This window comes from Mirounga angustirostris, unplaced genomic scaffold (assembly GCF_029215605.1).
Source record: "Mirounga angustirostris isolate CCGP_5_RB_7025 unplaced genomic scaffold, mMirAng1.0.hap1 SCAF_17, whole genome shotgun sequence".
Taxonomy (NCBI): Eukaryota; Metazoa; Chordata; class Mammalia; order Carnivora; family Phocidae; genus Mirounga; species Mirounga angustirostris.
Window position 1 is genome coordinate 47,232,157 of NW_026991725.1, and position 20,890 is coordinate 47,253,046.

The 20,890-nt window shown below is 59.6% G+C and overlaps 3 protein-coding genes and 1 long non-coding RNA gene across 6 annotated transcripts in view; 3 read left to right on the forward strand and 1 right to left on the reverse strand.

Annotated features, from left to right (window-relative positions):
* Positions 1 to 12,810, forward strand: ACAP1 (ArfGAP with coiled-coil, ankyrin repeat and PH domains 1). Its single transcript, XM_045890004.3, has 22 exons — positions 1 to 812; positions 1,374 to 1,431; positions 5,781 to 5,900; positions 6,079 to 6,132; positions 6,217 to 6,275; positions 6,505 to 6,688; positions 6,822 to 6,866; positions 6,987 to 7,082; positions 7,210 to 7,284; positions 7,371 to 7,480; positions 8,511 to 8,562; positions 8,658 to 8,758; positions 9,100 to 9,223; positions 9,324 to 9,535; positions 9,971 to 10,040; positions 10,161 to 10,255; positions 10,363 to 10,532; positions 11,095 to 11,267; positions 11,678 to 11,787; positions 11,877 to 11,987; positions 12,335 to 12,384; positions 12,614 to 12,810. Exons 1-22 carry the CDS (start codon positions 760 to 762, stop codon positions 12,712 to 12,714), a joined length of 2,223 nt encoding a protein of 740 aa, XP_045745960.1. The 5' UTR covers positions 1 to 759; the 3' UTR covers positions 12,715 to 12,810.
* Positions 8,247 to 20,890, reverse strand: part of LOC135362964 (uncharacterized) — a 21,412-nt gene continuing 8,768 nt past the window's right edge. Inside the window, exons 5-7 of the long non-coding RNA XR_010408527.1 lie at positions 20,331 to 20,718; positions 17,704 to 17,818; positions 8,247 to 8,906 (exon numbers count right to left, since the gene is read on the reverse strand). This is a non-coding gene — a long non-coding RNA (uncharacterized LOC135362964). The remainder of the gene's footprint in view (positions 8,907 to 17,703; positions 17,819 to 20,330; positions 20,719 to 20,890) is intronic.
* On the forward strand, positions 13,476 to 15,830 carry KCTD11 (potassium channel tetramerization domain containing 11). Its single transcript, XM_045890071.3, has one exon. It carries the CDS (start codon positions 14,081 to 14,083, stop codon positions 14,966 to 14,968), a length of 888 nt encoding a protein of 295 aa, XP_045746027.1. The 5' UTR covers positions 13,476 to 14,080; the 3' UTR covers positions 14,969 to 15,830.
* TMEM95 (transmembrane protein 95) lies at positions 16,170 to 18,186 on the forward strand. Of its 3 annotated transcripts, XM_045890136.3 has the most exons (7): positions 16,170 to 16,707; positions 16,882 to 16,938; positions 17,142 to 17,222; positions 17,319 to 17,339; positions 17,496 to 17,600; positions 17,725 to 17,812; positions 17,931 to 18,186. In XM_045890136.3, exons 1-7 carry the CDS (start codon positions 16,539 to 16,541, stop codon positions 18,046 to 18,048), a joined length of 639 nt encoding a protein of 212 aa, XP_045746092.1. In that variant the 5' UTR covers positions 16,170 to 16,538; the 3' UTR covers positions 18,049 to 18,186. The 3 variants fall into 3 exon arrangements, with proteins under 3 accessions (XP_045746092.1, XP_064438715.1, XP_064438716.1); XM_064582645.1 differs by lacking the exon at positions 17,496 to 17,600 and having other exon boundaries at positions 17,142 to 17,339; XM_064582646.1 differs by lacking the exons at positions 16,882 to 16,938; positions 17,496 to 17,600 and having other exon boundaries at positions 17,142 to 17,339.

Below are 20,890 nucleotides of genomic sequence, written 5' to 3' on the forward strand. Positions count from 1 at the left end.
CTGGGGATGGGGTGGGGACCAGCTTCTCTCAGCCCTCACCGCCCTCGAGGTGGGCAATAAAGAGAAGTGCAGGAGTCTGGGTGCTCTGAATCGTTGGCGGAGGATGGGCCTGCTCAGTCACTGAGGACGGGGAGGAGGGAGGGACCTCTGCACACAGGAAACCACAGCGGGCAGAGCAGAGAAGAAAGCTTGGAGCAAGCAGCCTGGGGGACTGGACTCAGCAAGGGCCCTCCGAGGCCCAGAAGGCCCGGCTGCAGCAGGTGACAGCGACTGGCGTGGCTCGACCAACCCTAAATGTACCAGTAGCATCTTTCATTCTTCCAGCCCTGGAGGTGGGGGCCGTCATCATGCCCACCTTCCACATGAAGTACCTGAGGAATCCGTGAGCTTGCCCAGGGTCCCATAATCTCTGAGAGACAGAATCAGGATTTGAGCCTATATCTGCCACTCCCCCTGCCCCCAAAGGAGAAAGAAGCAGAGGGACTAGGGCTCCCAGGAGGAAGGGGACAGCTGAGTCTCAGTGGGTGGGGCTGTGGCTTCTGGGCCTGGCCCCGCCTCTGCTCCTCCCAGCACTGCCAGCAAGTGTGGGGTGAGAGCTCCTCCTGGGACACCCCTTACCCTTCGGGAAGGAATCGAGCCCCCCCCCAGGCTCTTCCCCGGGAGAGGACCCCCTCCTCCTCCTCCTCAACCCCTCCTGGGGCAGGGAGCACCTCCATCCGCACCCCCGCCCCCGTCTGGCCCCGAGACGGACAAGCTGAGATGACCATCAAGCTGGATTTCGAGGAGTGTCTCAAGGACTCACCCCGCTTCCGGTAAGTGTGCACAGGTCTGGGGGGCACAGGGTGTGAGGTCCGACCCCCCCGCTCCAACACACACACGCACACAGCACGCACACAACATACAACCTTCTCCAGGCCAGATGTCCTCCCGGGGAGTAAGTTCACAAAGGGGCAAGATCAAGGTTATGGGCCAGCACCTCTGCGATGCAACCCCAGGCTCTGATGCTCTCCACCCCCTTTCCCGGCAGAGGGGGCCGCTCCAGCCCCTCTCACCACCCCCCCCCCAGCTGACACTCCCTTCTCCCCGCTCCTGGGGACCCCTGCCCCTCCCCCAGCACCTGCTGGGGCGGTTAGCAACTTCCTGCCCTGACCACATCCACCCTCCTTTTACCCTTCCTGCTCAGGCCTGGGCCCTACTAGCTCCCAACCTGCGCAGAGGGAGGGAGCAGAAGAGGGTGGGTGGTCAGGTCCTCTTCACCCATCAGCTTTTGCTGTCTGTCCCCTTACCCGCTAACCCCAACCCCGACCCTCCTGGGGTGGGTGGACTGGATGGACCCAAGCTCTGTTCCTGTGACCCCATCCCTCTTTTCCCAGAGCCTCCATCGAGCTGGTGGAAGCCGAGGTGTCGGAGCTGGAGACCCGGCTAGAAAAGGTGACATGGAGAGGTGACCCAGGATGGCATTAAGATGAGAGGGGCAGGGCCAGGGAGAACATTGGAGACCCCGAATGAGTTCCAGGAGTTGTTGAATGCCAACCGTGTGGGGTGAATACTCTGAGGGCTAAGAGAAGGAAGTGGGGGCTCTGTACCCTCAAGGAGCACAGAGTCTTGGAAGACCAGACTCCCTGTGGGCTTCCTGGGTCAACTATGAGCCCAGCCTTACGCTGGGCCCTGGGCCTCCAGGGACAGCAAGACGGTTCCGCCCCCAGGGAGCCCACAGACGGCCTTGGGGAGATAAACCAGTGAGACACTTAAACCCGAGACAGGAAGGCCCTCCCTGGCCACTCTTCATAAAATGTGCACACTCCCTGCCCCCCTCGGCTTGATTTTTCTCTATAGCGTTCACCCCACTCTCACGTGGGATGTCTTTATTTGCCACATTCGCATTCTGCTGCTGTCTAAGGAGTTACTGCAAACATAGTGACTGAACCCAGCACACGCCTGTCAGCAGTGCGAGAGGCTCAGGAGGCGGGCGCTGCCCCGCTGGTCCTCTGCTCACGGGCTCAGGGGTTGCAGTCCCACCTGAGGCTCAGGGCTCCCCTCCAAGCTCGTGGGGGCGTTGGCAGACTCTCCAGCTCCTTGCTGTGGCAGCAGTGAGCCCCCCACCTGCTCACGGCTGCCCACGGTCCCCTGCCGTGTGGCCCTGGGCAGCTTACTTCATGGCGGCTTGCTTCTTCAAGGCCCGCAGGAGGGTCTTTCTAGCAAGTCCTGCCAACGTGGCATCAATTTACATCGAAACGCGGCTACAGGAGCCATGTGGCTGTCCCCTCTGCCCCATGGTATGTCCCGCTGATCGTGGGAGCACCGTCTTGTGGCCTTGGCCGTATTCTGTTGGGTAGGATCAAGTCACGTGTCTTACGCTGGGGAGGAGGGGTGATGCAAGGGAGGGGACCGTCCAGGGTCACCTGAGAGTGTGTCTGTCACACTTGCCCATTTTTGTTGTTTGTTTTTCCCCTGCTAGAACCTAAGTGCCATGAAGAACTTTTATATTCTGTTTTTGCTCAATGCCCAGGGCCTATACCAAGTCTGAAAGTTAGCAGATGACCAATTAATAGATACATATTTTTTATATGAACTTTTTTATTTTTTAAATTTATTTTTATTTTTTTTAAAGATTTTTTTTTTAAGATTTTTATTTATTTATTATTGAGAGAGAGAGAGAATGATAGAGAAAGAGCATGAGAGGGAGGAGGGTCAGAGGGAGAAGCAGGCTCCCTGCCGAGCAGGGAGCCCGATGCGGGACTCGATCCCGGGACTCCAGGATCATGACCTGAGCCGAAGGCAGTCGCTTAACCAACTGAGCCACCCAGGCGCCCCTTTTTTTAAAGATTTTATTTATTTGGCAGGCTTCCCGCCGAGCAGAGAGCCCGATGTGGGGCTCGATCCCAGGACCCTGGGACCATGACCTGAGCCGAAGGCAGACGCTTAACGACTGAGCCACCCAGGCGCCCCAAATTTCTTTCTAAAGATTTACTTATTTTACAAAGAGAGAGAGCACGTACAAGCAGGGGAGAGGGAGAGAGAATCTCAAGCAGGCTCCCCGCTGAGCATGGTCCCTCTCCTCTCTGCCCCCCACAACATGGGACTCGATCCCTCAACCCTGAGATCATGACCTAAGCCGAAATCAAGAATTGGCATTTAAGTGACTGAGCCACCCAGGCACCCCTAAGCCTTTTTATTTTGAGTTAATTACAGACTTGTGAGAAGTTGCAAAGATGGTGCAGGGAGATCCCACACACCCATCACCCAGCTTCCGCCAGCGGTGGCCTCTTATATAATGCTAGTACATTACCAAAACCAGGAAATTGATGTTGGCACAATGCAACGAACCGTGTGCAGAACTTACTTGGATTTTATTTGTTTTGCATATACAGTTGAACTTTGAAAAATGTGAGGGTTAGCGGCACTGACCCTCCATACTGTTGAAAATTTACATGTAATTCCTGACTCCCCCGAAACTTTACTGATAGCCCACCATTGACCAATAACATAAACAGCCGATGAACACATATTTCGTGTGGTATATATATTATATACTGTTTGTACAAGAAAGAAAATCGTAAGAGGGACACCGGGCTGGGTCAGTCAGTAGAACACGCAACTCTTGCCTCCCGGTCGTGAATTCAAGCCACGTGTTGGGAGGGGCGCCTGGGTGGCTCAGTCAGTGAAGCATCTGCCTTCAGCTCAGGTCATGATGTCAGGTCATGATGTCAGAGCCCATGGTGGGCTCCCTGCTCAGAGGGGAGTCTGCTTCTCCTTCTGCTCCTCCTCCCCACCCCCACTTGTGTTCTCTCTCTCTCAAATAAATAAAATCTTTAAAAAAAAAAAAAAAGCCACATGTTGGATGTAGAGCTTACTTAAAAAAATAATAAAATTTTGAAAACAATCGTAAGGAAAAAAATACATTTATATACAGTACAGTACTGTACTGTATTTATCGAAAAAATGTCCGCCAAGAAGCAGACCAGTGCAGTTCAAACCCATGTTCAAGGTGGACTGTACTCTTTTTTTCAAAAAGTCTTTGTATATAATTCAATGGCACTTAATCACATGCGTAGCTTCTTGTAACCAGCATCACATTCAAAACACAAAAATCCTGGGGTGCCTGGGTGGCTCAATCAACTAAGTGTCCAACTCTTGATTTTGGCTCAGGTCATGATCTCAGGGTTGTGAGATCGAGCCCTGCGTCTGCCTCTACGCTGAGTGTGGAGTCTGCTTGGGATTCTCTCTCTCCTTCTCCCTCTGCCCCTCCACCACTCATGCACGCACTCTCTCAAAAAAAGAAAGAAAGAAAGAAAAAGAAAAAAAGGCACAAAACTCCTCTATCACCCCACGTAACTCTTCTGTGCGACGTTTTATCCTGATACCCTCCCCTGACTTCTCTAACCCGTGGCAAGCACTCATCTGTTCTTCTCCAGACTTTTGTCATTTCTAGAATGTTATATAAGTGAAACCGTACAGTATGTGAGCTCTCAAGATTGGCTCTTTCTTTTCCTTCTCTCAGAATATGCCCTTGACATCTGTTCAGGTTGTTACGTATCCGTATGAGCAATTCCTACGTGGATAGTCCGTTCCCTTGCGTTGCTGAGTGCTATTCCGTTGCATGGATGGACCAGTTTATCCCTAGTTCCATCTTTTTTTTTTTTAAAGATTTTATTTATTTATTTGACAGAGAAAGAGACAGCGAGAGAGGGAACACAAGCAGGGGGAGTGGGAGAGGGAGAAGCAGGTTTCTTCCTGAGCAGGGAGCCCGATGCGGGACTCGATCCCAGGACCCCGGGATCATGACCTGAGCCGAAGGCAGACGCTTAACGACTAAGCCACCCGGGTGCCCCTATCCCTAGTTCCGTCTTAAGAAAACTCACATATGGGGAAAGGGTGGTGGGTAGGGAAAAAAAACAGACACTCAGGGCCCCAGCTGCACCCAGTGAAGTTGTGAGCGTCTGGGTCCTTGTGCCTGATCACAGACAGCTCGTGGGGACATCTGATGAGGCTGGATCGTGGCCGGTTTCCTGACCATTACTGACCCTGTTGGCCACCTTCTAGTCCAGCTCTAGTGTCCCGCAGCCTTCACCAGCTCTCGAAAGTGTCTTTCAGTTCGACAGAAGTTCACTGACGACACACGGCCCCAGCTTTCTGGGCCCCTGCTACCCCAGGATTTCCCCATACAACTTCCCGGTGTTGACCCAGGCCAGAGCCAAGTGGTGTCGCCTCAGGGGCAGCAGTTCCCAAACTAGGGCCCGAGGTCAGGAGACCTCATTTCGGTTCCTGGCTCTTCCAGAGGGACCCTCCTCGGGCCAGACGGAGTGGGCCCCCAGAGCACCCTAATGTGCCATCTTTGCCCTGGCCCTGTGGCCAGATGGCTAAGTGATCTTTGTGAGGGGGATGCTTGGGACGACTCCAGACAGGGAAGCACTGTCTAACCTACCACGAGCCGGGTGGTGCATTCGTGCTGAGAGCCAGATTGCACGAGGATGGGGTGTCCGGGGAGCGCTGGATCCAGGCAGTTGGGGCGTTTGGGAGGGGAAGCTGACCCGGGCTTTGGAGACAGGTCGGGAGGGATTTTCTGCCGGGCACAGAGCAGTGGGAGCAAAGACGCAGAGATGAGAAAGCAGCAGGTGTGTGTTAGAAACCAGGCGCGCCCAGCTGGGCTGCAGAGAAGGGAAGGCGAGGCTGGGAAGGAGGGGAACGGCCCTGCGGAAGGGAGAGCGGGGGACCAGTGTGGGGGTGCGGGCACGTACGTGGTGCACAGCATAACTCCCCGTTGCCCCGTTGCTGCTTAGCTCCTCAAGCTGGGGAACGGCCTCCTGGAAAGCGGGCGCCATTACCTTGCCGCTGGCCGCACCTTCGTTGCTGGCATTTGTGACCTGGCCCGCCTGGGTCCACCAGAGCCCATGATGGCGGTATGTAGAGTGGGCTGGGCTCTGGAAGGCAGGGATCCTCTGGAAGGGGAGGGTCGGCCTGGGGTCTCCAGGCCTGGGGCTGTGGCCTGAGACAGGCCTGGCCTGGCAGGCTGGGTGCAGGGGCGGCGGGCCCGGCTGGCCCACGCCTGGTACTCTCTCTCTGCCTCTCCGTGCCCAGGAGTGTCTGAACAAATTCACCGAGAGCCTCAACCACAAGCTGGACAGCCACGCGGTAAGGGGGAGCAGGCGGGACTGGTGATGGGGAGCAGGGCTGTCTGTGGCCTGACCTTCACCTGCCCATTTCTGCTCCCCCCAGGAGCTTCTAGATGCCACCCAACACATGCTGCAACAGCAAATCCAAACCCTGATCAAGGAGTGAGTTGGGAGGGGAACCAGTCTTCTGTCCCTCTTCCCGTCCCCTATGGGGGCCCCCCGGAACGGAGGAGCTGTGAGGTGTTGGGGGTTTCTGGTGGCCCGACTGCTGCCCCCCATCCCCGCATGCACTTGGAGTCCCAACTGGAAGGCCATGCGTGGGCCTCCTCCTGGGACTTCTCTGCAGGGGGCAGGTGGGGGTATCTGGTTCTGCATTACCCCTCCACCACAGGGGTCTCCGGGGTTTCCGAGAAGCTCGCCGGGATTTCTGGAGGGGGGCCGAGGGCCTGGAGGCTGCTCTCCTCCACAACGCGGAGGTCCCCAGGCGCCGGGCGCAGGAGGCCGAAGAGGCTGGAGCTGCCTTGAAGACTGCGCTGGCCGGGTACCGGGGGCGAGCCCTGGATTATGCACTGCAGGTGCCCGCCCCGACCTGTTCCCCCCCACCAATCCCAGGGCCTCTGGCTCCTGGAGGCTGGAGAGGCCCCTGTGTGCAGTGGGAGGGGGCGCTGTGTTTTCAAGACTGACCTGAGGTCTTTTGGGGGCCCTCAGATCAACGTGATTGAGGACAAGAGGAAGTTTGACATCATGGAGTTTGTGAGTTGCAGTGGTGGTGAAGGCGGGGTGGAGAGGAGCCTGCTGATGGGGGGCAGGAGGGAAGAGGGAAAGACAGAAGGGTCCCCTGTCAGCTCTGCCCCCTGCCCACTTGTTGCCCAGGTGTTGCGTCTGTTGGAGGCCCAGGCTACCCATTTCCAGCAGGGCCACGAGGAGCTGGGCAGGCTGGCCCAGTATCGCAGGGAGCTGGGCGCCCAGGTGGGGCCCCGGTGGCGGTGGGGGGGACAGGCTGGTGGTGGAGGGAGGGGAGGGGGCTCTGGGATGTCTGGCCTGGCCTGGTTGGGGGAGGCTGGGGGACATTTGAAATGCCCCCTCCGATACCCAGTTGCACCAGCTGGTCCTGAATTCGGCGCGCGAGAGGAGGGACATGGAGCAGAGACACGTGCTGCTGAAGCAGAAGGTGAGGGAGGGCCTCAGGATGCCGAGGGGCCTGGCGCCTTGGCCTCTGCCCGCTTCAGCTGTCTTTTGACCCTCTTGTGCCCCCAGGAGCTCGGTGGGGAAGAGCCAGAGCCAAGCCTGAAGGAGGGGCCTGGTGGGCTGGTCATGGAAGGCCATCTCTTCAAGCGGGCCAGCAACGCATTTAAGACCTGGAGCAGGTGAGGGGAGGGGACCCCAGTCGCCCAAACCCGCTCGGGTCAATGTGTTTTGAGCGGTGACAGTGTGCTAAGCAGTGAGAAAAATAGACAAAATCCGCTGCCTCCAGAGAACTTACATCCCATCAGCAAAGATGCCCAGTAAATTCTGTTATGTTGGAAGGGGAGAGTGATGCAGGAGAAACAAGAGAAAGCAGGGGTGCAGAGAGCTGGGGAGGAGCTGCAGTTCTAGATAAGGTGATCGGGGCAGGCTTCATGAGAAGGTGATGCCTTCTGAGTGAAGACTTGAAGGACATCTGGGGGGAGAATGTTCTAGGCAGGAGGAAGAGCCAGCACCAAAGCCCGGAGGGTCAGAGGGACAGAGAGGGGCACGTGGGTGTGGACAGAGGGAGGGAGGAGGACGCAGGGGGAGATGAAGTTGGAGCCAACGGGGCTGTGCCCCACGCACGAGAGGGCCTTGTCGGTTTCCAGGCTTCCGTAGGGACTTAGGAGCCATTGCAGGGGTGGAGCAGGGGAGTCATCTGCTCTGACTCTGCTCCTTCCCATAGAGGATATTTGCACAAATCGGAAAACTGAGCCCCTTCCATAAGATACTTCCATCTGTCAAAAAAATTGTGGCAAGAGACTCGGGGCGTCTGGCTGGCCCCGTCGGTGGAACCTGGGACTCTTGATCTACGGGTTGTGGGTTTGAGCCCCACGTGGGTGTAGCGATTACTTTAGGAAAAAACAAAACAAAACAAAACTTAAAAAAATTATAGCAGGAGACTAATTTTCTTGGAAAAAGCATTTTACTGCCATCTGCTGGAAAGTTGTCTTCACAAAGGATCCAATCTGGGTTGTCCAAGGTGTGAGTAGCCCCGCCTTCCGTGTCCTGGCCCCACACAACCCTGTGCCCTCCGGACAGGATGGGAGGGTCAGCCCGGCTCTCTGAGCACCATCCTTATGGGGCAGAGGGCACAGCCTCTCCGCTGTCCCTGTCCCAAGCCCGTCCCGATGCCACCCATGTCCACACCTCTGTTTCTGCCTCCTCCAGACGCTGGTTCACTATTCAGAGCAACCAACTGGTGTATCAGAAGAAGTACAAGGTAGGCAGGCCGGGTCCCAGATGCCGGGGCCCAGGGACACTCAGCCCTTGCTGCAAGCGGGTGGATGGCTGCCCCTCGCCACCTTCCCTTTCCAGGACCCCGTGACCGTGGTGGTGGATGACCTTCGCCTCTGCACAGTGAAGCTCTGCCCGGACTTAGAGAGGCGGTTTTGCTTTGAGGTCGTGTCCCCCAGCAAGTGAGTGCAGACATCCGACGATGTGTCTGAATCTTTACCAACGGGAAGGCAGGGCCCATCACAAAGGCATCTTGGACGCCCCCATGTAGCACCAGGCATTATCCCTTCTGTGGCTGGATTGGGGGAGGGGGCAGTATTACGGGGTGTCCTGGAGGGAGGGGAGAGGGCAATGGGGGATATTAGAAAGATCGGACCAGTTGTTGCCAAATCTCTCTCCAACTGGCGTTTCGTAGTCAGGACAATTGGTACCAGTTGAACAGCATGTCAGCCCGCCTACCCTGCCCCGTGGCTCCCCAGGCCTCAGACCCCCCACCCCAACCCTGCTCCCTGCTCCCGCCCAGGTCCTGCCTCCTGCAGGCTGACTCCGAGCGCCTCCTCCAGCTGTGGGTCAGCGCCGTACAGAGCAGCATCGCCACGGCCTTCAGCCAGGCTCGCCTCGATGACAGCCCCCGGGGGCCCGGCCAGGTGCCTGCTCGAGGAGGGTTCAGGGCCAGGCGGCCCAGGGAGGGGAGGCACCCTTCCCCAGGCCTCATGGCCACTCTCTGTCTTCCTCTGTCGCCCCCAGGGCTCGGGATACCCGGCCATGAGCTCCTCAGCTACCCTGGGCTGTGGCGGGATGGCCCGGGGCAGGGAGCCCGGCGGAGCTGGGCACGTGGTAGCCCAGGTGCAGGGCGTGGACGGCAATGCGCAGTGCTGTGACTGCCGGGAGCCAGCCCCGGAGTGGGCCAGCATCAACCTGGGCGTCACCCTCTGCATCCAGTGCTCTGGCATCCACAGGTCACTCCCCGCTGCCCGCCACTTGCGCAGGGGCCCCGCTCCAGGGCCCCGCTCCTTCCCGCTGGGGTGGCGGAGGGGCCGGCCGAGCCCATCGAGCCCATCGCACAGGCTCCTCCCTCCCACCCTGCCCTGGCTGGCACTGGGCACCATGTCCTGGTCCGGCCAGAGGAGTCTGGGCTTGACTGGAGGTGTGGGGTCTGGGCTCTTGAGGGCAGGGGAGCCCACGAAGAGCAGAGAAGGGGGGAGGCCCTCCACCCCGAGGGAAACGGCAGGGCCAGAGAAGGGAGGTGGCTGGAGAGGATGAGGCCTGAAAGCTGAACTGTAGGAGAAGGGGACGAGGGAATGGTGAGCAGAGCCAGGCCTCGCGGGCCATGGCCACCACGCTCACGCATCTGCTGCCTCACGGAGGGCCTGACTCCCATTCTGGCCTGCCAGGAGCCTCGGGGTTCACTTCTCCAAAGTCCGGTCTCTGACCCTTGACTCGTGGGAGCCGGAACTGGTGAAGGTGACTTGGGGTGCCGCGATGAGAAGCGGGGGAAGGGGTTGAGTCCAGAGCTGCAGGGCCCCAAGGGCTCAGACCCTCACTTCCCTCCCACCTGTCTGTCCCTGCCTGGGCCGCCCGAAGCTTATGTGTGAGCTGGGGAATGTCGTCATCAACCAGATCTATGAGGCCCGTGTGGAGGCCATGGCCGTGAAGAAGCCAGGGCCCAGCTGCTCCCGGTGAGGTTGGGGTAGAGGTGCGGAGGCTGCCTACTTGTGGGGAAGGAAGAGGGTCTGGGACCGGAGGAGGGAAGACGGTCCCCCTCTTCCCTGCCATACTCTGCCAGGCAGGAGAAGGAGGCCTGGATTCATGCCAAATATGTGGAGAAGAAGTTCCTGACCAAGCTTCCTGAGACTCGAGGGCGAAGAGGTGGCCGGGGCCCCCCCAGGGGGCAGCCTCCTCTACCCCCCAAGCCTTCCGTCAGGCCCCAGCCAGGGAGCCTCAGAGCCAGGCCAGGTATAGCATTGCTCGGACATTCACGGAGCCCAGCTGCGTGCCCAGCACTCTGCCAGGCCCAGTGGGGAGGCGCAGAGCACGAGGCCCCAGCCTTCCCCTTGCCAGTGTCGGGGGGGGGGCAGACCACACTGGCACTGGTATTTTTTACAAGGCAAGAGTTTCAGGGGTTAAGTGAAGAATGGGAGGGAGCGTAGGGCTGGGGATAGGCAGGGAGGGTCTCAACAGCATGAGAAAGGTCCGGAGTGAGAAGGAGCTCGCCACCCCAGAGGCCTGGGAGGGTGTGAGCTTGGCTGGAGCCCAGGGAACCGGGTCACTGAGGCTGAGTGTCGGCTCACTTGTGACGTTCTAGGCAGTCCAGGTAGTTGAACAGGAAGAGGTGAATGATGCTGACCATGCCCCATGCCCTAGGGGCCCTGCACACACACACACACCTCCACCTCCCGCTGCAGTCCCCGGAGTCCCGAAGGCCTCCCCGCAACTGAGGAATGACCTAGCCCATTAGAGCATCTGGGGACTGTGCTGAGGATTTCGTACCAGACTCACAGCCAATTCCCTCCACCAGAACCCCCCTCCGATGACCTGGGCAGCCTCCACCCTGGGGCCCTGCTGTTTCGAGCTGCTGGGCACCCTCCATCCCTCCCCACCATGGCCGATGCCCTCGCCCACGGAGCCGATGTCAACTGGGTCAATGGTGGTCAGGAGAATGCCACTCCGCTGATCCAGGCCACAGCTGCTGTGAGTCTTGCTGACTTACCCACCCCACTCTTAGGCTCCTTCCCTCTGATCCCTACTCTGACTTGGGGCCCAGCTCTTACCCCTCCTCCCACCCTGTTAGGAATGATACCCGAGAGAGACTGTTGCTAAGGGTGTGTACGATTTGGAAGCAGACGGCCTGGGTTTGAATCCAAGCTCTCACCACTCACGGTTGTGAACCTCTCTGTGTGCCTCAGTTTGCTCATCTGTAAAATAGGGATAACACACCTCATGAGGTTGTGCTGTAGGCCTAACGTGAGAATACAGCTGAAGAGCTAGAGAGGAGCGTGACACAGCCATATCCCAGCCCCTGGACTGACCCCATCCTAAAACATCTCTGGTCTGCTTCTAAAGATGCCACTTTCTCTCCCGTTCTCAACCCCTCCGTGCAGAATTCTCTTCTGGCCTGTGAGTTTCTCCTCCAGAACGGGGCGAACGTGAACCAAGCGGACAACCACGGCCGGGGGCCGCTCCACCATGCAACCATTCTGGGCCACACGGGGTAGGGTAGGGGCGGGCAGGGAGGATGGCTGCGGGAAAGAAGGGCGCGGATGGGGTGAGTGGCCGGCTGAACCTGGCTATCCTTTTCAGGCTGGCCTGCCTGTTCCTGAAACGGGGGGCCGATCTGGGAGCTCGGGACTCTGAAGGCAAAGACCCTCTGACGATCGCCATGGAAACGACCAACGCTGACATCGTCACCCTGTGAGGATGCCCGGGGGCGGGGCTAGCGCTTGCCCTACCCGCCTGGGGCGGAGCCAACGCCGGGACCCGCGTGTGGGCGGAGCTTGGGGAGCAGCGGGCCTGCTCTGGGACCTGGCCGGAGAAGGGCTGTTCCGAGTGCAGACTGGGGCGTGGAGTAGGAAGGGGGGCGGGTAGGGTCCACGGATGGTGAGTTCGTCCCGAGTGAGGGGCTTCGTGGCTCTTGAGCGTCTTTAAGCACTGGACCCCGGGGCAGCAGGTGAATTTGACCACCCCAGCTCAGAGGATGGGGGGTTGGGGTGGGGGCAGTCAAGAGAAAGTCATTCGGGCCTTAATTCCTTCCCCTTCAGGCTACGCTTGGCAAAGATGAGAGAGGTCGAAGCGGCCCAGGGCCAGGCAGGTAAAGTTCCTCCCGCCCCGCCCCACACTGTACTTCTGGGCTTCTGGCCCCTGCGGACCTGCCCGGTGGCGCCCGGCTGCATTGATCAATTCCATTACTTATTCCACAAACATGCACTGGGCGCATGTGAGGGCGCACGTCCTCGGAACCCCGCGGAGAACGGGCGAGCCAGCGCGCTCCGGCCCGGCCCGCCGGGCGCCCGCCCAGCCCTGCCTCCCTCCCCCCTCAGGAGACGAGACGTATCTGGACATCTTCCGCGACTTCTCGCTCATGGCGTCGGACGACCCGGAGAAGCTGAGCCGGCGCAGTCACGACCTCCACACGCTTTGATCCCAGGCCTCCGCGGTCCCGCCCCCCCCCCCGGGCCCCCTCTCCCCCCACCCCCGCCGGCCCCTGGGCCATTAAAGCCTCTGTGCTGTGCGCTTCCCATCGAGGTTCCTCTGCAGGGCGCCACCCTCGGGCCGGGCCGGGCCGGGCGGCGGGAGCGGTGGGGGTTTGCGAGCTCGAGTCACGCGAGGGGCCGCTCCGGGACAGCGAGGGGGACGCGTCGGCCGGGGCCCTAGCGCCTGGCGGCTCTGGGGCGGGGCTCTCGGGCTCGGGCGACGTGGCCAGACGCGTCCGGCCGGGAAGAGGCCGCCCGCGTGGGCTGGGGCGCCGGCCTCCCGCAGGGGGCAGCTGGCGCCGGGACGGGGAGGCTGGCTCCGGTCACCTCGGCCCGGAGGCATCCCCGGAATGCGGCGGCTCAGCACCCGCCCCCTCGGGAATTCCCGACGGAAGCGACCGGGAGGGCACCGCCCCCAAGCCCGGGACGGCCGGGCCTCGGGCCACGCGCCGAGCTGCAGACGTGAGGTCGGGCACACCTGGGGGCCTGCGGGGCATCCGCGGCCACATCCGCATTGACGCGCCTGAGTCACCCTCCGGACCCTACCCCCGCCCGCGTCCGCCCGTCCGGCCCGTCCGCCCCGTCTCTCCGGTTCCAGGCTCTCGGCTCCCACCTCAACCCCGGCCGCGCGAGCCCCGCGGGGGCGGGGGCGGGGGGCGGGGCGCCAGGGGGCGGGGCTGTCCCTTAAAGGGCCCCCCGGCCGCTGCCCTTAGGCCACTTCCTGGGGGCGGAGAGGAACTGCGGCGGCTGCGGCGACACCCGGGGAGGCGGCGGCGCCCGGGCCCCGAGACTCCCGGCTGCTTCCATCAGAGTCCTCCGGCGCTCCCGGCTGGCGCTGAGCGCGCATCCCCGCTCCCCGGTGGACGGGGCGGCACCTGCGCCGCCCGCTCGCGTCAGCCCCGCCTCCGTCTCCGGAGACCCGCGCCGGAGCCAGGCCAGGCCTGCGACTGGCCCTCGGGGCCCTGCGTGGACTCGCCCGCGGCGACAGCGATCTACCCGAGAACTCGGGAGCGGGGTCCTTCCAAGGGTCGGCCTGTGCTCGCCGCCGTCATCTGCTGGTTGGATTCCGGAAACCCGCTGTCTGAAGACCTCAGAGAGGAGTCGCTGACCCTCCGCCCAGAATCGAATGCGTCTGGACCGAAATCTCCCTTCCCTCCCTGCCTGGCTTCTGTGCTTTTCAGCCGTTCTCTCAAGCTCTTGGCCGTGTCTGTGCCCGGAAACCGTCCCCCACTACCCAGGTAGCTGGGGTGAGCCCCAGATCTTACTGCCTTGTGCTCCAGCCTGTGCATCCAACCCAGACACAGTCTGAACTTTATGACCCAATTCTGCCCACACCCAGGGAGTTCTGCCTTTTCTTCTCTTTCGGTGTCTCCTGTACTCCCCAAAATTTCGCCTCCTCCTGTGCCCTCTTCGCCCCCCTCTTTTGGGGGCCCTGTGACCCTGAATGTGGGGGGCACACTATATTCCACCACTTTGGAGACCCTGACTCGCTTCCCAGACTCCATGCTGGGGGCCATGTTTAGGGCCGGCACCCCCATAGCCCCCAACCTCAACCCGCAGGGAGGCGGCCACTACTTCATTGACAGAGATGGCAAGGCCTTCCGGCACATCCTCAATTTCCTGCGGCTGGGCCGCCTGGACCTGCCCCGCGGGTATGGGGAGACAGCACTTCTCAGGGCAGAGGCGGACTTTTACCAGATCCAGCCCCTCCTGGATGCCCTGCGGGAACTGGAGGCCTCTCGGGGGGCCCCTGTACCCACGGCCGCCCTGCTCCACGCAGATGTAGATGCCAGCCCCCGCCTGGTGCATTTCTCTGCTCGCCGGGGCCCACACCACTATGAGCTGAGCTCTGTGCAAGTGGATACCTTCCGAGCCAACATCTTCTGCACCGACCCCGAGTGCCTGGGTGCCATGCGGGCCCGATTTGGGGTGGCCAGTGAGGACAGGGCAGAGGGAGGCCCACACTTTCGTCTGGAGTGGGCTCCCTGTCCCGCAGAACTCCCCGAGGTGGAGTATAGGAGACTGGGGCTGCAGCCTCTGTGGACTGGGGGTACTGGAGAGCTCCGGGAGGTGGTGGGCACGCCAGGCTTCCTGGAGGAGGTGCTGCGGGTGGCTCTGGAGCACGGCTTCCGTCTAGACTCCGTCTTCCCTGACCCCGAAGACCTGCTCAATTCGCGATCTCTGCGCTTCGTGCGGCACTGAGCCCGCGGCCCTCCCATCTGACTGGGGTGGGGGGAGAGGATGGACAGCAAAGGGAATGAAGGCCCCCCGGAAGCCTCTTCTTAGCTCTGCCTCTGGAGCTGTGAGAGTCAGGGGCCCCACTGCTTCTGACTGGAGCCCAGGTGTGGGCAGCAATTCCCAAGTCTGAGCCTGCTGAGGGCTCACAAGCCACATGATGGGTCTGGACTGGTGCTAATCCTGGGAGGGGTGGGGAAGGTTCCCAGGCTTGCTCCAGCCTGAGGCTGGCAGCCTCTGGCGTCTCCTTGTTGGAGCTCAGTATTCAGCGTTCTAGAAAAGTAGGGACACCTCTCTGCCCAGGCTAGGCCTAGCAGGACCCTGGAGGGACACTGAAGTGTGGGAGAAAGACTTTGGATTGCTGCGATGTGGTCTCCTGGACCGTGGCTTCTCCTGCCACTGGATGGGCCTGGCCTGGCCTGACCAAAGAGGGGCCAGAACAGTCTGGAATATGGGAAGGGGGATTCTTTGCTGTGTCTCAGGTCACCTAGTGAGGGAGACAGAAAAGCTACACCCTACCCTAGGTTGGCATAAGGGAGCTAGGAGAATCCTCATTTACTGTGAGGCTGGAGCCCCATACTCTAGAGAGCCAAGTGTTTTCAAGGGCCCCATATTGATGGAGTTGGCCACAGGGAAGAGGGTAGCATCTTCTCGGGGCTTGGCCTTACTTCGTTCACATTCACAGTGTGTCTGAGCGACGCTGGGTCTCTGCCGTCTGCATTGGCGGAGACTGTATGTGTTTGCCGGTCTTTCTGCGGTCCCTGCGTGTCCAGGCCTGTTTGGGGTTGCCCAGCAACTCTTCTGGCACCGTGTGTCTGTGGTACGGTGTGAGTAGACTGAGAATTAGTCGTTTCATCAGAAGGGGGGGTGCGTGTATGTTCACATCACCACGTAGGCAGGAGGGGCCTGTTGAGGTTTGAGTCACTAGGATCTTCCTGACGAAAGGTAAGAGAAGTCAGTGGGCCCAGCCGGGCCTGGGAGCCCGGTATAGAACTCTCGGTGGCTAAGGCAACCATGGCCACGTTGCTAGGAGACGGCTGGGAAAGCCCGAGGCTGCCCAGGGCAGAGGGGAGATGAACAGAAGAGGTGGGGAGAGTGGGGGGAGGATAGGGGAAGGGATGGGATTTCTGGGTCCCCGAGGAATGGGATACTCATGCACAACTTCTTCACTGGGGGAGTCACTCACTCATTATTTATGGCTGGTCATGATTTACAAGAAGAAAAATAAAATTGCTTTGTGGAACCTCAAACTTGTCAAGGCTGCTGAGGGCCAGGTTGGGGGGTGCTGTCCCCTTTGCAGCCGAAGCCCTGCTTTCTCTGCCCCAGTCTCCTTCTGGCCGTCAGTTCCTTGGGCCCCACCTTTGCCCCAGCTAGAGATGGCACACAGTGGCACCGTTCCAGAATGTTCTAGAATCCCCAACTGTTCTGGAACACGCTAGAATCTCCAGGCAAAGAGTTGGAACCAGGATCGTAGCATTCGGAGGCCTTCGCAGCCTCAGTGGGGCCGGCCCCCGTCCGCCACTCGCCAGCAGGCCTCATGTGGATGCTGGCGTTAGGTGGGGTTTTCCTGGCCACTGCCCAGGCCTGTGTCCTCTGCCACCTCTCAGCCCGTGACTTGTCGGGCCGCCTGGCTCAACTCTGCAGCCGAGTGGAGGTTCTGTGGAAGGATTGTGGGGCCTCCTGGAGCTTCCCGGCCTTTGCCTTAGGTAAGCTCAGACATCCAGAGACAGGCCGGGGAACAGCGGCCACCACACCCTGAGTGGGGCAGCCTGTGGCTTCCCAGCTGGGCCCCTCAGCGCCCCCTGAGTCCACAGCCCTCTCTGGACACGCGGGCCTCTCCCCGTGGGGAGAGAATCACAGGTCCCTGCCCGTCTCCACAGATGAGGCGTCCATGAACAAAGTCATAGAGAAGACTCACAGAGTCCTGAGGGTCATGGGTGAGGTCAAGGGCAAGGCACGACCCAGGGTTTTGGAGGGGCAGCGGCGGGGGGGGGGGGGGGGGGGGAGGGGAGGCAGGGGCAGGGCGGGCAGCTGGAGCCGGGAAGGTGTGATCCGTGATCCGGGAGGTGCTGGGAGAAGGGTGGAGGTGAGCCTGCCCTGGCCAGGCGCCGGGCAATATCGCTGCCCTCTGTCTCCCCAGAGATCAAAGGGTCTCTCTCCTCCCTCCCCTTGTACTGGCGTTGGCTGCAAACCACCAAGCTCCCCGCGTACACCAGGGAAGGTACTGATGCCGGCAGGGAGGGGGTGCCGGGGCTCTCGGCAAAGGGGGCGTGGCTGAGCGGCTCCCCTCCCCCACCCTCCTTGTCTTCGGTTTCAGCTCTGTGCGCGCCCGCCTGCCGTAAGTACAAGAGGACAGAGGAGTGAGGACAGGGGCACCTGGGATACCCGAGGAGAGCCTGGCAGTGGTGGCGGAGACGGGGCGGGGCGGGGGGGGGGCGGGAGGGGGAGGAGAGTGGTTCCTGGAAGGCGGGAATAGGGGCTTCCCCCGCCCCAGCGCTGGTCCCGCTGTGTCCTGCAGGGGGCAGCACCATCCTGTATAACTGTTCCACCTGCCAGGAATTCAAGGTGCGCTGCTGGCCCCGAAAGCGCTGCCTCCCAGGTTCTACCCCTCGGCTTGGCCTCCCCTTGCTCAGGTCTCTGAGCTCTCAGCCACCCCCCGCCCCCCTACCGCAACGACTGGTGAGGTCCCCGGGATCACTCACTGCTTCCTGGGTTCCCTGCAGGAAGTCACGATCTTCGGGAAGCCAAGATTCTGCTCCTCTCTGTCTTGGCAGCTGCCCTGCTGCTGGGTGTTATGAGCCTCGTGGTGGAGTGAGTCTGGGCGGGGGAAGGGGGTGGGCCTCACCACTTAAACCTTCCACCACCGTCCCTCCCCCGTCTCCGCACTGCCCTGCCCTCCCCAGGCCTCCCTTTCTGTCTCCCTGCTCAGGTCCAGTTACATGGAAGCAGAAAGGACAAGTGAAGACCCGGACAGCCTCCCAGCCTCCTCCAGTTCTAAAGACCACGATGAATCCACTTCCCTCGGAGAGGATCAGCCAGCCCCTTAGTTCCAATCCCCAAGGTTCAGCCTTCCAGACCCCGAAGCCCAGACGTCCCCACGGTCCCAGTGTCAGAGGGCCGCCAGGGACCCACGCACCGGCAGCTGGGAAGCTCCTCTCCCCGCCCCTCCCTCCCCCAGCCTTCAACTAATTAGACAGGAGTAGTCACTGGTTCCAGGAAAATATCTACAGAAGGAAAGAATCCCCCCACCCCCTCCCGCCTGTTCTCGGAAAGCGGGGGCCGCCTGCCCCACAAGCTCCTCTGGGCCCTCTTGTGACTGATTGGGAATCCGGGAATGAGTGTTTTGGAAAACTCCCTCCCTTTAGAGTTGAGACCACATCAGTCAGCCTGCTGGCAGCCTATCCCTCCATTTAACATTGTGAAGCCTTGGCCTCCCACAGAGATGTCCCTCCTGCCAAGGCCAAGTAAACCTGTTGTCAAATGGCCTCCACCCCTGCCTGGCCTCTGTCTGCAACTGGGGAGGGCAGAGTGGGGACGGGAGACTCGGGGTGGCACAGTGGTTCTCAGCTGGGGGGACGGGGGGATTTTCCACCCCAAGAGACATTTGGTGACATCTGGGGATGTTTTTGATTGCTTCGATTGGGGGATGTGCTCCTGGCATTTGGTGGGTGGAAGCCGGGGGTGCTGGCCTCCATGGCCTCCCTGGCCTTCACGATGCACAGGGGAGTCCTCCCCAACAATTCTCCTGTGCCAAGACCTCAGTTGTGTGTGGTTGAGAAACCTTGGCGTGTGGTCCCCCAGCTGTCAGGAGGTTTGGGTTGGGTAGGTGGAAGAAACATAAAAAGAGTTAACCTGGGCACCTGGGTGGCTCAGTTGGTTAAGCGACTGTCTTCGGCTCAGGTCATGATCGAGTCCCACATCAGGCTCCCTGCTCAGCAGGGAGTCTGCTTCTCCCTCTGACCCTCCTCCCTCTCATGCTCTCTGTCTCTCATTCTCTCTCTCGCAAATAAATAAAATCTTAAAAAAAAAAAAAATTAAAAGGAAAACAAAACAACAAAAAAAAGAGTTAACTTGTCATCAGCCACAGGTCTCAGTCCAAGGGCCTGGGCCTGGAAGGGATCCTGGCCTGCACCTAGCCCAGTGGTTTTCAAACTGGGTACCTAGAGGCTCCAGGGCAAAAGTTCTCATCCAGTTGCACATTGTAGTCACCTGGACAACTTAAAAAACTATCCATCCTGGGGCGCCCGGGTGGCTCAGTCGGCTGAGCATCTGAGTCCGGCTGAGGTCATGATCTCAGGGTCCTGGGATCGAGCCCCACATCAGGCTCCCTGCTCAGCGGGAAGCCTGCTTCTCCCTCTCCCACTCCCCCTGCTTGTGTTCCCTCTCTCTCTGTCAAATAAAGAAATAAAATCTTCCAAAATAAATAAACAAATAAAAATTAAAAAATAAAAAAAAACACCAATTATCCATCCCTGGGCCTTATATCCAGAGATTCTGAATTTAGTGGTGTCAGATGAGGCCTCAGTTCATCTAATTTACAGCCAGCCAAGGCTAGAACCACTGTTTTGGGGTGCCCATAAAGGTCCTGGGGATGGAGAGAGGAACGCCTACCTCTTGTAGGAAAGTACCTTCCATTTTATTTTACACATTCGAGTCCAATCTGTTCATTTTACACCCCCCCAAAAAAAGAGAGCGAGAGACCCAGAGATCATATATCAAGTTCCTACAACTTGCTCAAGATCATACGACAACTCATTCATCCCTTCCTTTGACAGAGGCCTAGTGAGCGCCCAGCAGGCACCAGGGGGCGTGACCGCCCAAGCTGGGATGAGAAGCCACAGCCACTGACCAGCCAGGCCCCACGGCTCCCCTCCGGTCCACAGCAGCTGCCTCGTACCCCCCTCCTCTGTACCCTCTTTCCAGGCTCAACATGTTGGAGTTGTCCTTGTTTCCACACCCAACGCCCAGTGGGTCAACCGATTCTGCCCCTTCTTTTTTTTTTTTTTTTAAAGATTTTATTTATTTATTTGAGAGAGAGAGAGCAGGAGAGGGGGGAGGGTCAGAGGGAGAAGCAGACTCCCTGCCGAGCGGGGAGCCCGATGCAGGACTCGATCCCGGGACTCCAGGATCATGACCTGAGCCGAAGGCAGTCGCTTAACCAACTGAGCCACACAGGCGCCCCAGATTCTGCCCCTTCTTGAAGGACTCTAGCCTATCTGTGCCCTCCTCCTGTCCTGTGGCCCCCAGCCCACTCTAGACCCCTCTGACTGTGGACTCCAGTCTCCCAAGGGTGCCACCCGACTGCCCACTCCCCTCTCCTCTGCCCTACCCTCCGTGGTCTTCGCGAAACTCCACGCTGTGGACGATGTCCCGTCCGGCGTCAAATGATGGTTCTTCAGAACTTGGGCTTTGTAGTCGGGCTGCCAGGGTTTCCAATCCTGGCTCTGTGTCTCACTGGACTTCGGGCAAGTTCCTGTAACTTCTCCATTCCCTTTTCCTCGCATTTGAAATGCAAATCATGTAGTTCATTGATTCGATGGCTTTTTTTTTTTCTCCTGTTTACATTTTAACAGCTCTGAAATCGAAGACGCGTCGGGGCGCGTACTCTTCTATATTACCATTGGTGATCTCTTAACTTCGGTGAAGCGTCGCAGCACTTCACAGGATTACGGTGAGGTCCAAATAGTTCACGGATGATGCTTGTGACGGTGCCGAACCTGCATGGGCCCTCATTAAGCGTTAGCCATTGCGACCTCTTACTTAAAGCCCTTCCCTAGCTCTTCCCTGCCTATGGCATGTAGACCTGGCCGTTGACCCTGACGTTCAAGGCTGTCCATCAGCAGCTCTCCACGTCTTATAGGATCCTCATCCAGAGCTGACCAAACACAG

Excerpts from the sequence above, each read along its gene's own strand:
- ACAP1 (XM_045890004.3), top strand. The coding sequence starts at position 760 with ATGACCATCAAGCTGGATTTCGAGGAGTGTCTCAAGGACTCACCCCGC. Across the intron at positions 11,268-11,677 it reads TGATCCAGGCCACAGCTGCT|AATTCTCTTCTGGCCTGTGA; the intron begins GTGAGTCTTGCT and ends CCCTCCGTGCAG. Across the intron at positions 12,385-12,613 it reads AGCGGCCCAGGGCCAGGCAG|GAGACGAGACGTATCTGGAC; the intron begins GTAAAGTTCCTC and ends CTCCCCCCTCAG.
- KCTD11 (XM_045890071.3), top strand. The coding sequence starts at position 14,081 with ATGACCCAATTCTGCCCACACCCAGGGAGTTCTGCCTTTTCTTCTCTT.
- TMEM95 (XM_045890136.3), top strand. The coding sequence starts at position 16,539 with ATGTGGATGCTGGCGTTAGGTGGGGTTTTCCTGGCCACTGCCCAGGCC. Across the intron at positions 16,708-16,881 it reads CTTCCCGGCCTTTGCCTTAG|ATGAGGCGTCCATGAACAAA; the intron begins GTAAGCTCAGAC and ends CCGTCTCCACAG. Across the intron at positions 16,939-17,141 it reads CAGAGTCCTGAGGGTCATGG|AGATCAAAGGGTCTCTCTCC; the intron begins GTGAGGTCAAGG and ends CTGTCTCCCCAG.